At 42.0% G+C, this 13,263-nt stretch overlaps 1 protein-coding gene across 9 annotated transcripts in view; it reads right to left on the minus strand.

Annotated features, from left to right (window-relative positions):
* TRPS1 (transcriptional repressor GATA binding 1) overlaps positions 1-13,263 on the minus strand; it is a 324,860-nt gene that overhangs the window by 226,818 nt on the left and 84,779 nt on the right. For 5 of the 9 annotated variants that reach the window (XM_053248423.1, XM_053248415.1, XM_053248422.1 and 2 more), the window contains exons 2-3: positions 10,942-11,122; positions 7,891-8,822 (exon numbers count right to left, since the gene is read on the minus strand). In XM_053248423.1, the coding sequence (XP_053104398.1) occupies positions 7,891-8,822; positions 10,942-10,978 (969 nt within the window). In that variant the 5' untranslated portion in view covers positions 10,979-11,122. Of the gene's footprint in view, positions 1-7,890; positions 8,823-9,911; positions 9,929-10,941; positions 11,123-13,263 lie in introns of those variants that run through there. The other 4 variants (XM_053248419.1, XM_053248420.1, XM_053248418.1 and 1 more) reach the window with 3 other exon arrangements.

Below are 13,263 nucleotides of genomic sequence, written 5' to 3' on the forward strand. Positions count from 1 at the left end.
CCACTTCCAGCAGTATAGCTCTTTGTGTTGGACTGGGATGTAAAATTACTAAGTAACACAAGGCTTGATTAAAAATATATATGTGTGCAATCTGCAACCACTAAAATCACTAGGGGTATTACTATTGAGTTCAGCATGATGCAGATAGTTATTTTAGTGATGATGTCATTAGGAGATGGTATATTTAAAGCCAACCTCTCAATATGCCTACTCAGAAGCAAATCTCACTGAAGGCAGCTCCGAAGTTTAAGCAGCAAATCATTTGGCTGTATGTACAAATGTGTCGTATCTTTGAACACAGATCTGGAAAGTCCAACAAGCACACATTAAGAAAGTATTCAACAGAAATGTGCAACGTGTGTATGGCATGCACACTTTAGATCTACCTTTTTCACACCTTCTAAAGCTTAAGAGGAAACCCTTTCCATACTGACCACTGTACACCTTGCCTGAGAACCCCTGTGCATTACAGACTATCTAGAGAGCGTTCACAAGCATGTAAGGTCTCTTGAACCTCACTTTTGCCCCATATGATCTGGGAATGCACTTTAGAGGAGATCACACACTGAGATTCTCACACCCAGCCTGAGTTAGGTTGTGCATGAGAACTGCAAGGATCAGGCCCAATCCTGGGGAATAGCGCTGCCTAGCCCCATGTTCAAACCCAGTTCTTAGCCAAGGTTAAGGGTTCGGGTGAGCCCTTAACCCAGGCTCTGGTATCATGTGTTCGCTGGGGCTATGTTCAGCCCCAGCAGACACAGAGATGGGTGCCTAGATCATGTCTTGAGGAGGAATCCCCCAATAACACTGTGCACTGTGTGATATCCGGAGGCCGGGACACATTGTCCCGGCCTCTGGAGCTCCGCACTGCAGCATAAAGTATGGATTGTCTGGGAATGCAGTCCACCCTCCCATCAACAGAACAGCACTCTTCCGGGGGGGGGCAGGTGAGTTTAACCAGCATTCCCCCTGCCAACCCACCCCACTCGGTCGTGTGAACGACCTCACTTTCTTGTGGTTGCATATTGGTAGTGGTGGGCAGGCAGTTTCCAAGGGAACCTTGCCCGCTATTATTGATTTTGTCTTTGAGGAATTCCTGATCAAGCTTCTGAGGAAACTCAGGCTTCCCCAATGCCCCAGCTGCATCTGAAAATGACACTTCACATTTTTGCTGTGGGTACATTGGGGTAACAATGGTGTACATGCAGCAAACATGCTGAGCAGCCCTGGGTGCAATGGAACAAGCTAATATGTACTACTAGTACCACAGATCCTGTGGAGCTGGTATAATCAGCTATGAGGTAAAATGCCCTTGGTTCAAACATCACATCACTCACAAATTCATTAGGTAGGCTTAGGCAAGTCATTGTCTCTTAGTATCCATTCCTGCACTCTACAATATAACAGAGCTTGCTCAAAATTACTACTACTACTACTACTATTTACAATCAAATCATTATTGAAAGCAGTTCACATAGAAAAATAAGATGGTTCCCTGTCCCCAACTCACAGCCCACAAGGCGGACACTAACAGCAGCCACTGAAATGACGCGGTGCTGGGGTTGGATAGGGCCAAAGGATTACTAATGTGATATAAGCAGCTTTTAAAATGTGTAAGTGGCAATTAAGTACCACTATTTGTCAGTATGCTCAGGCTTGCAGTCTCTTCAAAAACTGGAAAATACTGACTCTCAACAGATCTAAAACAACACAAAACAGAACTCAAGTAATAGTCTGTGTACATTCACATCTCAAAACCTCACATCTCTTGAAGAAGGGGAGGAACCCCTCCTTTGGAACAAGACAGGTTACAAAAGTGTGGGTGCTGGAGGGAATTTCAGCAAACCTTTTACTGTATGTTTATAAAGACTGTTCAATATTTACTGCAAAGCATGAAAATATTAATCAGTTATTTATCTTCTAACATATTCGGCATCAACATCTGGTGTATGCACAAGTGATGAAATCTAGCATTTGGCACAAATGAAATATTTAATGCTCTTTCCCCCCATACCCGCCAGGGAACGTTAGCGTTTATATATAAAAAAGAAAGAAAAGGTTTCCAGAGCCAAATTGTTCATTTCAAATAATCACCAGCTTCATATACAAGAGTCTGGTCTATTTTAGAATATATTTCTGATTAGAGAAAAGACTGATCTTAACTAGATTATCTGTGTGCTGTTTCCTACCACTTTTTGTCTTACTTACAGTATTTGGTTGCCAAGTCTTATTAAACGAGTACAGTCTTCATTGATCTGTTTTATTTCTAGCTCTATGTGTTCAATCTGAGATATTGCGCACATCTGTTTTATTTCGGGAAATGCAGCCTAGGCAAAGTATCCAGCCCAATCTAATCAAGCATAAACTTTCCTATATATAACTAGGAACCTAACAAAATCATTGTTTGGAAGATGTAAGAGATGTTGAAAAACTTTCTGTATTCAAATTTCTGTATTGGCCATTGTGGTTGGAAAGATGGTCTTCTGAACAGCCTGGATCAGTTACCCAAAGAGTACTTTCTAGAGAGAGACAAAATCCATTTTTGAATCATCCACATTTCTCAGTTGATGATAATGCTATTAGGCATGCTCAGAGTTAATGTTTCTATACCCCTCAATCACACCCCTCCCCCAAATATCTTTACTGCAGAATCCATTCAATTATGAAACAGTTCCTGGGAATGTAACTATCATTTTAATTAAAAGTGTCTGGTTTCTGTTTTACAAACCAAACCCATATTATTCACAAGTTAGGTTTTTTGTTTATTTGTTTCCCACATCACTTATGAAAGCACCAACAGATTTCAGACACCCAGTATCCTCCAGCCAATGTTTTCATGAGGAATCCTCATGGGATATGGTCTTGTGAATGGGTTCACCGAATGCCCTGCTGCCCTGCCAGTGTGTGCTGAAATAAACCAGATGTGTGTAATATTGCAGTTTGAGCATACAGAAAAAGAACCAGTCTTTTTCTGCAGAATTGTTATTGAATATAGACTTAAGTGATTAATTCAACAGGCTTCATGGCAGAAATCTGACATTTCTCTCACGCAAAGATTCAAGTCCCCTCAGAACATCCACCATTTGCAGCTATACTTTTATTAGAAAAGAAAACTAATGACTGGTTGAGTTCACCACATAAAATCTTTGGCTATTGTTTCTGTCTTGTTTTCATGCATGTCAGACAATGTTCTCTCCAGAGCCCAGGAGAAGCTATTTTATTTATTTATTTATTTGAAAACTCATCATGACAGCCAAATTAACATTCTGTGGTATCATTGGCCTGTGATAGGCATTGGGGGGGGGGGGGGGGAATCTCATGCTAGTTTTGTTTTGTATCTCTCTCTCTCCCATAATGGTGTACTGTAACGAAGATATTAATCTGGCACTGATTAGGAAGTTGATGTAAGGAAGTATGTAAGGAAGTATGTATGAGATTTATTATTATTTCTGATCTGGCTGATTGCATTTGATTGTAATGTTTCACTGGTGATGGTGAGGCTCCTATCTTATTCCCACCCTGTCTTGCTGCAGAGAAAGTTTCCTTCTTTAAAAAAAAAAAAATGCATGGATAAAGAATGAAAAAGAAAAAAATGCAGGGTTCATGGTGGATGACTCATAGGAATATAGGAAGCTGCCTTATAGTGAGTCAGACCATTGGTCTATCTAGCTCAGTACTGTCTGCACAGACTAGTATTAGTAGACCAGTACTGTCTACCCAGATAGAAACAGTGACTTCTCCAAGGTTACAGGGAGGAGTGTCACAGAACAAATCCATTCACAAGAGCATTCACTACAGATTCCTGATCGGAAGCCAAGGCCCAAATGAGCTCTCAAATGCCCACCACAGAGCCACCTAAAAGGAAAGTGTGCAAACTGTAACCCGCCATTTCAAATCTAAAAATATTAACATTCTAATCAAGATTTGACAGCTGACACAAGTCCAGAAAAGATCCTTTGCCCGGCCCCGCCAAACAGCAGTTCAAGGATTGAATCTTTATGCAAAATAAATGATTGAGGGCTGCCTCATTAAATAAAAATCTATAGAACCTTTTGTTTAAACAAAATGTTATAGCTCTAATGGCTCAAAGGCACTTACTTCTACATATAACATGATGGGAAATGTTAGAGAGTCGGTGTCTGCTACCTAGTTGTGCAAAGTCTGGAGCTTGAGCTTCAGAGCTTCTATTCTTTTAAAGCAGGGCTGTACAACATCAGCCTTTCTGCAGATGCTGGCCTACAACTCCCATAATCCCCAACTATTGGCCACTGTTGGCTGAGGATTATGGGAGCTGTAGTCCAAAACACAAAGAGGCCAAAGTTGTGCAACCCTGCTTTAAAGGCTATACACAGAACATACAGAAATCAACAGGGTACAGCTTTCTTTGTCACTGCATCTCCATGTCACCCATTGATTTATGATTGTTATGCTGCTGTTAAACATACATGGTTTCTGCTCGAACTGGCATTCCTACAAAGAACATGGCATGGCCACTGTTGGGGGAGGGGGGGGGCAAATGTTCCTAAGCTGCAGAAAAGAAGTACCCAGCAGAGGCAGCAAAGAAAGCTCTGGCCAGCTGAATGGGCCACACATCGGTGCCCAGCACCAGCAATATCCCCTGCATCAGCAGGGCTGACACAGCTGGAAGGGGCATGGCCAGCACGGGGCAATATGCCTAATAGAGAAGGGGGCAAATGCAGTGGCAACAGGTGGCAGGAGCAATGACCACCCTCCCATCCTGTCCCAGGACTGCCACCAGCCTTCCTGCATCCCTGCTGTGGTCCTTGTAAGTTCGCCTTTAGACCTCCTCCCAAACAGAAATTAAGCCTTTGTACATGAAACTGTATTCGCTCACATTCATCCCTTGATACACTGGTCACAACCTCACCCATTCCTTTTGCTCTCTGTGTTGTTTCTTCTAATGTCAAGGTTTAGACTGCAAGCGGTGATCAGCAAATTTCCTCAGCTTGATTTGGAAATGGTCACCAATTATAAGTCTCTCAACAACACACACACACTTGTGGGAGGCCTCCCCAGGAGTTCTGAACTGATTTCCAAGGCTGGCCGCACTGTCTGATCCAGCCTTAAGCTTTCATCTATTTCTGGTCAAGTCCTGGACATCAACTGCTGCTCCAGTTACAAGCTAGGCAAATGTGTATTCCAATCCAGGTAACTATGAGGCTCAGCACGTTCAGCAATAGTCAGCTCTTCAAGCACATACCTGTATTTTTTTTTTGTTCATACTCTATAAAGTGCCCTGTTCTGAGATAGCACTATACAAGTGGCTATATCTGGCCACGGTTACCCATGCCTTAGTCACGTTGCTGCTGGATTACTGCAATGAGCTCTACGTGAGGCTGCCTTTGAAGAATATTCAGAAACTTCAGTTGGTGCAGAATGCAGCTGCCAAGAATTGCCAGCTCTCTGGAACTGTTCACATGGGCCATATTACACCTGTTTTGAAAGAGCTACATTGGCTGTCAGTTTGTTTCTGGATCCAATTCAAGGTGGTGTTTATTACCTTTAAAGCCCTTAATGATTTGGGCCCTGGATACCTGTAAGACCAACTGCTCCCAAGACAAGTTCATCAAGAGGGCCTTTGCTCCATGTGTTGATGTCGAGAAAGGCTAAATTGTTGTGCACGCCAGACAGGGCCTTCTCTGTTGTTGCCCCCAGGCTCTGGAATGCTCTCTCAGTGGATGTCTGCTCTTTGACATCTGTGGCTGCTTTTAAAAACCAACTAAACACCTTTTTAAATTTGTCCAGGCTTTTACCCTTTAGGGGCTGCCAGGTCTCTCAGCAATCTTGCTTATGGTGGTTGGGTTTTGTTTTGGGTTTTTTTTGTTTGTTTGTTTGTTTTTTGTTTTGGTGTTTTACAGTTTTAGTTGTTTAACTGGTTTTAAGGTTTTATATGTGATTGGGGGGGGTGTTATTGTCTTAATTTTTGCAAACTGCCTCTGGATGCATTTTGAAAGGCGGTATAAAAATTGAATGAATGAATGAATGAAATACTAGGAATAATATAATTACTTATCCTATATCGCCAGTGTAGGCAATATGGATGTGGCGAACTGTGATTAGGCTGTCTGAATTGCTGGCAGCTCCCTTTAAATTTGAGGGTTTACACAGCCCCTTTAAAGCAGAGGAGAGCAGATCCGTACCTGCTCCTCCTCTGCTTGCCGCCACTGCTGCCATCCTGGCACTCCCCCCAGCTATGCCCACGCCCCAGTGTGGCATCTCCCAGCTGCCCCTGCACAGAAGCCATGTGTTTGCCGGCGCCATACAGAGGCAAATGCCCCGCCAGTGCACAGGCATTGCTGGGGGGAGCGCCAGGATGGCAGCAATGGCAGCGAGTGGAGGAGCAGCAGGTATGGATCTGCTCTCCTCTGCTTTAAAGGGGCTGTGTAAACCCTCAGATTTAAAGCAAGGTGCCGGTAATTTGGACAGTCGAATTGTGTGTTGGCACATCCATAGTAGGCAACCGGAGCTCTTCAGCTATTGCGGAACTATAACTAAATAAACAAAACAAACAAAATAAAATAAACAAAAGAAACAAAATAAACTAATGGTGGCTGGGGAAAATGGGAGTTGTAGTTCAACAACAACCACTGAAGAGCTGAGGTTGCCTACCCCCGCTATATTACAAGGGTGCTGCAAATGGTAGCAGGATCATAAAGGAACTTGCAGGGTACAAATTCTATGCAAATTTTCAAGTTGCCTAGGACATGCAGAGTGGCAAGTGGAAAGGAAGTGCTAAGAGGGAACAGGAATTCTTGCAATACGGAACAATAACCTCAGGATGCAGAACTTTCCAAGTTATGAACAATCCACCCCCCCTCTATAAAGTACCCCAAGGCTCTGTGCAGAAGCAAAACTGTGAAAAACTAGACACTGTGTCTAAGAAAAAGCACAGACCTCCTTCTATACACATACTATTATGATGATGAAGTGTGCTTGGATTTATTATGGAATATTACTTTCATAACGCTCTGATGGCTTTCTGTTGTCCGGAAATGTAAGCCTTATAGCCCTGGCACCAGATCACTTACACTACTTGTCCTCAAGATGTAATGTTCCTTGCTCCATCAAAAATCAATAAGGAAAGCCATGGCTCCCAGCAACCAGCAGAGATCAGATTGTTCATTTAAAACAATCCAGATACTAATTCTCTGTTCTGTTTTCAAAAGAGTTATTCCCATGGGATTCCCTCCCCCCCAAAAATGATCAACCAAATCTGCATCTTTCATGTTTTGGAAGCATATGGTGCTTCAGAGCAAACAGAGACTTATGTGCCACAATGGCTAAAAATGATTTCCCATCCCTGGACCACAAAGCTATGGAGTTTTTATCCTCCAAAAAATAAAAAAAATAAAAGTGAACTGTTACCAAATCTGAGGGCACTTCAGATACCGTACTTTTCACCATAAGGGCCCTGACCCAATTAAAGTCAGACATGGCTAAATTGCGTTGAAACCAGCAGTGCAAGTTAATTATGATTAACTTAATTCCCACTGCTTTAAGCAGGACTTAATCATGACTAACTTTAGCTGCATTGGAGACAATGCATTTTAAGCATATACTTAATAAGGTGATGTGTGAATGCAAAAACAAAAAAGTTGTTCATTCAGCGGGATCCATAATTGACAGCAGCTCCCCGTTGAGTATACACTTAGCAGTAAAATCTGTTTTTGCCATTGCATAATGTACAAAATGGCCCAACAAATCACAAAAATCTGCAAAATAGTAGCTGAAAGACATAGAGTCATTGTAAGCATTTCTGTGGCTATGGCAGCCTGCGTGAGATTCATTAATTAGACAGGCTCAAAGATTCACTCACATGATTTTCTTGTTAGAAACACACAGGGCGGTAGGGAAGTACAAGATACAAACCTGCACATCGTAAGTCCCGTTTAGCAAAACGGGCCTTTGGGAATTGATGTCCTGCAGGACCCCTGACAGCACAGAGCAGTTGACTTTCTGGAAGTCTTTGGAGTGGCTGAACTGCATCATGTTGTGGAGAGCCAAAATTTTAGTGTCGAGCTCTGCATCCTGCCTGGTGCGGTTGTGCAGCCCAAGGTGGTACTTGCGGAAGTGTTTGATGAGATCTGTGGGGTCGTTCCCGTAGTAACCATAGCCACAGATGTTGCATTTGAAGTCCTGAAGCTCTGGTGACAGAGGCGCCGAATTATCTGGGTTCTCGTTCGCCAACAAATCTGCTTTCGATTTGTTCAGCCTCAGCTCCCCATCTGAAGGCACTTGTGGATTTTTTGAGGCCGCCAAAGCCGGGCTCGAACCCGGACCCTCGGCCTGACCGCTTTGCACATGCACTGCTTCCTCTGTGGATTTTGGCGATGTGCGATGCTCTTCGCTTTTCTCCATCAGATCGCCTGACGGGGTGCAGACCACATCTTGGGTGTCATCTGTATCTGATCTGAGAGGAGACTTCAAGGACTCTGAGGTTCCACCAACAGCTGGAGATGAGAAGGCTGGCATATTTCTGTCTGTCACCTCATCATGAGGGAAGGATGGAACATTTCCTCCCTTATTGTGGCTTTCATAATTGAAGCCAGCCTTTTCGCTCGGTTCTGAGCTTTTAAAGTCCTTTTTAGTGCTGGGAGATGGCTCTGGGACATGCGTGCAAAACTCCTCCTTGTCATTTTGCTCCACAGTCTCACCCTGCTCAGTGTTTTCTTGCATCTGACTGGCAGAAAAGTCTAGGCTTTTTTCAATGCTGTCGCTTTCAGTACCAGGTGACTTGAGGGTTTGGGGTTCACCTTCACTTGCAATGTTTCTTAGAGGGGGGTTCTTTTTCCGGACCATATCTGAAAATGTAAAAGCACACACAAGATACTAATGAATTACATAGGAATCTAGGAAGCTGCCTTATTCTGAGTCAGACCACTGGTCCCTCTAAGCTCAGTACTGTCTACAGTCAGGGGCTTCTCCAAAGTTTCAAGCAGGTGTCTTTCCCAGTCCTATCTGGAAATGTCGGGGATTGAAACTGGGACGTTCTGCATGTAAAGCAGATGCTCTACCATTGAAAATAATATACAATAAATTCTATTATCTCCCCTTCCCCACCAACACACCACAAATACTGAAAACATAGAAGTACAGACATAATACCTCGACAAGATACAATAAAATATTAACCATAATCCTGTGCATATTTAATTGAGAGTAAATCCCAGTGAAATGAGTGGAATTTACTGCTGAGCAGACATGGATAGGATACACCTATGGGTGGCTGAATCAAAACTGAAACAATAAAAAGCTCCCAGGGGTGGGGGGAGTGAAGCTTGCATCAGATGTGTTGATTTCATTAATCAGAGCAAAAATAATTGCAACTAAATTCCAATACAACCTGTGAAGATATTTTCCCCACCAATCATTAATAGTCTTGTGTTCATGCAGTTCAATGTATCAATTAACAACTTTCCATCCATGAGAAAACATCTTTGATAGTCTCCCAAAAGGGTTATTTTAAATTCTTTACAAATTTATTTTATTTTATTTTGTCATTTCATTTCATTTTATTTCTATACCTCCCTTCCAAAATGGCTCAGGGTGGTTTACATTAAAACAAAACTAAACTCAATTAATGATTAAAATCAAAAACTATAAAAACAACATAAAACAATTATTAAAACAAATGGCAAATAGTGTTTTTAGAAGAAATGACTTACAAAAGGTTGTGACAAGATGAAAGTTACAAATAATGGCTAGGATCCAAAGGTCTACATGCACTATTTTCCATTTTGCCCAACTCCCCCCGCCCCAGGAAATCAACACCCATTTGCTTTTAACATTAAGGAACTGCCATTTTGTTTTTGTTTTTGTGTTGTTGTTGTTTTAAAAGGCTATAGGAACCATTTTTTCGAAGTAGAAGTTTTGAGACTATTGCCACTCACATAAGAGATCCTTCCCAACGCACATTTCATAAGATAGCCAATTGTCAGCTTCACAGACTTGCTTATTTTCATTGTTTGTGTCCAACCCAATCATCAGAGCTATCAAGAATATGCAGAAAGTGCAGAGCTATCAAGGATATGAATATGCAGCTGCAGCAAATGCAGCTGAAGGAGTCCATTTTACTTACTAGTGGCTCTCATGTTGTATTTTTAAGTAACGTCTAGGTTCTCAAACTTGGGCTGGGGGGCGACAATGCATAAAACCCCAAAGAGAGAGAGAATCTGAAGGAAAACAAAGTATCTCTTACCCAGTTGGTAAAAAAATGGGTAGGTTGAATATCCCCTGGTAGAGGATCTTCAGTGACTGGATTTGGAAAGATGACTGTACCCATACTACCCTATCATCCCAACCTGATTTGGGAGAAATGGAACTTGGGAAGAGCGGTTGCTTCATTTGAACGATGTCTCTCTTCTAATGCCAGTGCTGGATCAGTGCCCCAACCCACAGACCCCCACACAGCCTGCATGTTCAGCTGTAGAACAGATTGTTGACTATGGGATGGGTGGGGCAGAAGGTAGAACAACATTTTTAAATTCAGGATCCCTCTTCAAAACTTTAAGGAACAAAAATGGCAAAAGAAGAGTCAACCTTTTTAATGTGGGGAGAAGAATCTGAAGATTTATCGCTCCCTACCCAAGTTTTTTTAAAAAATACCCTACAGTTTCTTTGGATGCTATCTATAGCCATGTACCCTTAAGAAATCTTGTTCTTTCTTCTGTATTTGTATGCTATCAATATCATTTTTCAAGAAGACATATTATTTAAATAAAAGCCCATTTGCAGTACTTCTAAACGGAGGAAACTATCTACTGGCAAGTCATTTTAGACAGAGTGAGAATACAGAGAAAGCATAGAGGCATTCTGCAATTATTATCTCTAAGATAAATAACAGATTGTACAATGCTTTATGGTGTGCCAAGAAGTTTTCCAGTTAACATTTCCACTTGGGGGAAAAAATAGATTACATACTTGTAAAATCATACCCAGCATTGACTTCATAAGGCATGTGGCTCTAGAATGCTTTTGTTTGCTTGCTTTTTTTGCTTTTACACTTATTAATTCTATTAGCGAAATAGCAGGAGGGTTAACACAACTGGCTTAGGAGGTACACGGAAGACACAGAAGACATTTTGAGAGCTGATCTGCACATCTGCAAAACAAAACAAAAAAGGGTTTCCTTCCTAAATCATGCATTCATGATCTTTGTATTATTATTTTTAAAAATGTGATTATGCCTACTTTATATGCAGTACTACTTTTACTATAGCAAACACAGTGACAGCAGCAAACTATTCCGCTTTTTTAAAAAATGAAGCATGCAGCATGATTATACTTCTCTCCCTCTTTCCCATGCGCTCTCTCTTCTCTCTCACACACACCACACATACAAATTCTGATCCCACTAATTTTGAATTTGTCCAGCCTTGTGACAACCAGCCCTGCCTCCTCATAGCAAACATTAGAACACTTTAGCACCTTGCCAAATTCAAAAAATTATGCCCCCACCCAAATTTCTCAACATGTCAGTCACAAAATCACATTCCTTTCCTCTCTTCCCCGGCCTCTACCCCAGATACTGGACCTCAGACCAATGGGTGTACACTCATCACTCCACCTGAGCCTTGCTGTATCCTGATAAGGCTTCTTCTCCCCCTACGCCATTACTGTATGACGTGCATACACACACACAAAAAATGGCTTGGTAAAGAGGACAGCACTGATGTCCACATCAACAATGAATGCACTTTCTGGGCACAGCGGTGGGGGGGGGAGATACAGAACCTGTGTCTGAGTGACGTCTTGCCCGCGAGAGAGTCAGAGACCAAATGGAAAAAAAGAGGGACAAAGCAGAGTCATCTTATGGAACTGCTTTTCTGCCCTGACTATCATATCCAGAAATGGAGTAGCCAAGTCATCTTTGGGATCAGAGGGGAAGGCTTAAATAGACAAATCAACATTCTGGTCCAGTCTAATGCTACATATTCAAAAAATGAGTTGGGTATGTATTTTCCCTAGTGACAGCTGTTATCAGAGTAAGAAAACATAGTCCATAGTTTAAAAACTCTGATAACGTTTCACAAAGTCAAGTGAAATTTCTGATTTAAAAGCAATTGGACATCTAATGCAGCAAAAGTCAACCACATTTTTAGCCTACTTTCCAGTAGGCTTATGAGATCACCTGGCATTCTTTGTGTGTGTGTCCATGTGTCCCGTCCCCCCCAACAACTTCGCAATGCCTGGACCAATATGAACCAAATCGGATACAGTTGTAGGGACACATAGAGACACCTCAACAGCACAGTTTGTGATGATGTCATCTAACTTGTGAACCGCTTAACCGATTTGAACCAAATTTGCTACAGCTATAGGGACACATAGGGATGCCCAAATGATGATGTCATGATGACAATGTCATCCAACCCAGTTCAAGATGGCAGACAAGTAAACATTTGAGGCGCAAGTGGGCTAACTTGTGAACCGTTTAACCGATCTGAACCAAATTTGCTACAGCGGTAGGGACACATAGAAATGTCCCAACTGTGTAGTTTGTGATGATAGCATCCACCTTGATCCAAGATGGTGGATGTGTGAACTTATGAGGCACACATTCACTAACCTGAGGACTGTCTAACCCATTTGAACCAAATTTGATACAGTTGTAATGAGTGACACACAGGGACACCTCAATGGTATAGTTTGTAATAATGACATCCACCCTGATCCAAGATGGTAGATACATGAACATTTGAGCCAAGATGGTAGATACATGAACATTTGAGGTACAAAAGATCTTACTTGTGAACCTTGATTTGAACCAGATTTAGTCCAGTTGTAGAGACAGTGAAAGGAAAGTAGGCTGATTAGTTCTTACTAGAACAACTTGTTTAAAAAATGGGTTCTGGTCAGAATGTAATGGAAGTAAATTCTTCAAAAAGATTGGCAAGAGATTGACTAGTTTTGGTCTTTCATCAGTTTAATTTGGTAAAGTTGTGCCATCGAGTCAGTGTCGACTCCTGGCAACCACAGAGCCACGTAGTTTTCTTTGGTAGAATACAGGAGGGGTTTATCATTGCCATCTACCACGCAGTATGAGATTATGTCTTTCAGCATCTTCCTATATTGCTGCTGCCTGATATAGGTGTTTCCCATAGTCTGGGGAACAAACCAGCGGGGATTCGAACCAGCAACCTCTGGCTCACTAGGCAAGTTACTTCCCTGCTGCGCCATTAGGTAGTCTACTTCTATTCTTGGGAAGTATATAAGTCACCAAGCTATTATCCTTAACCCTTT

Source organism: Hemicordylus capensis, chromosome 4 (assembly GCF_027244095.1).
Source record: "Hemicordylus capensis ecotype Gifberg chromosome 4, rHemCap1.1.pri, whole genome shotgun sequence".
In the NCBI taxonomy this organism is placed as follows: domain Eukaryota; kingdom Metazoa; phylum Chordata; class Lepidosauria; order Squamata; family Cordylidae; genus Hemicordylus; species Hemicordylus capensis.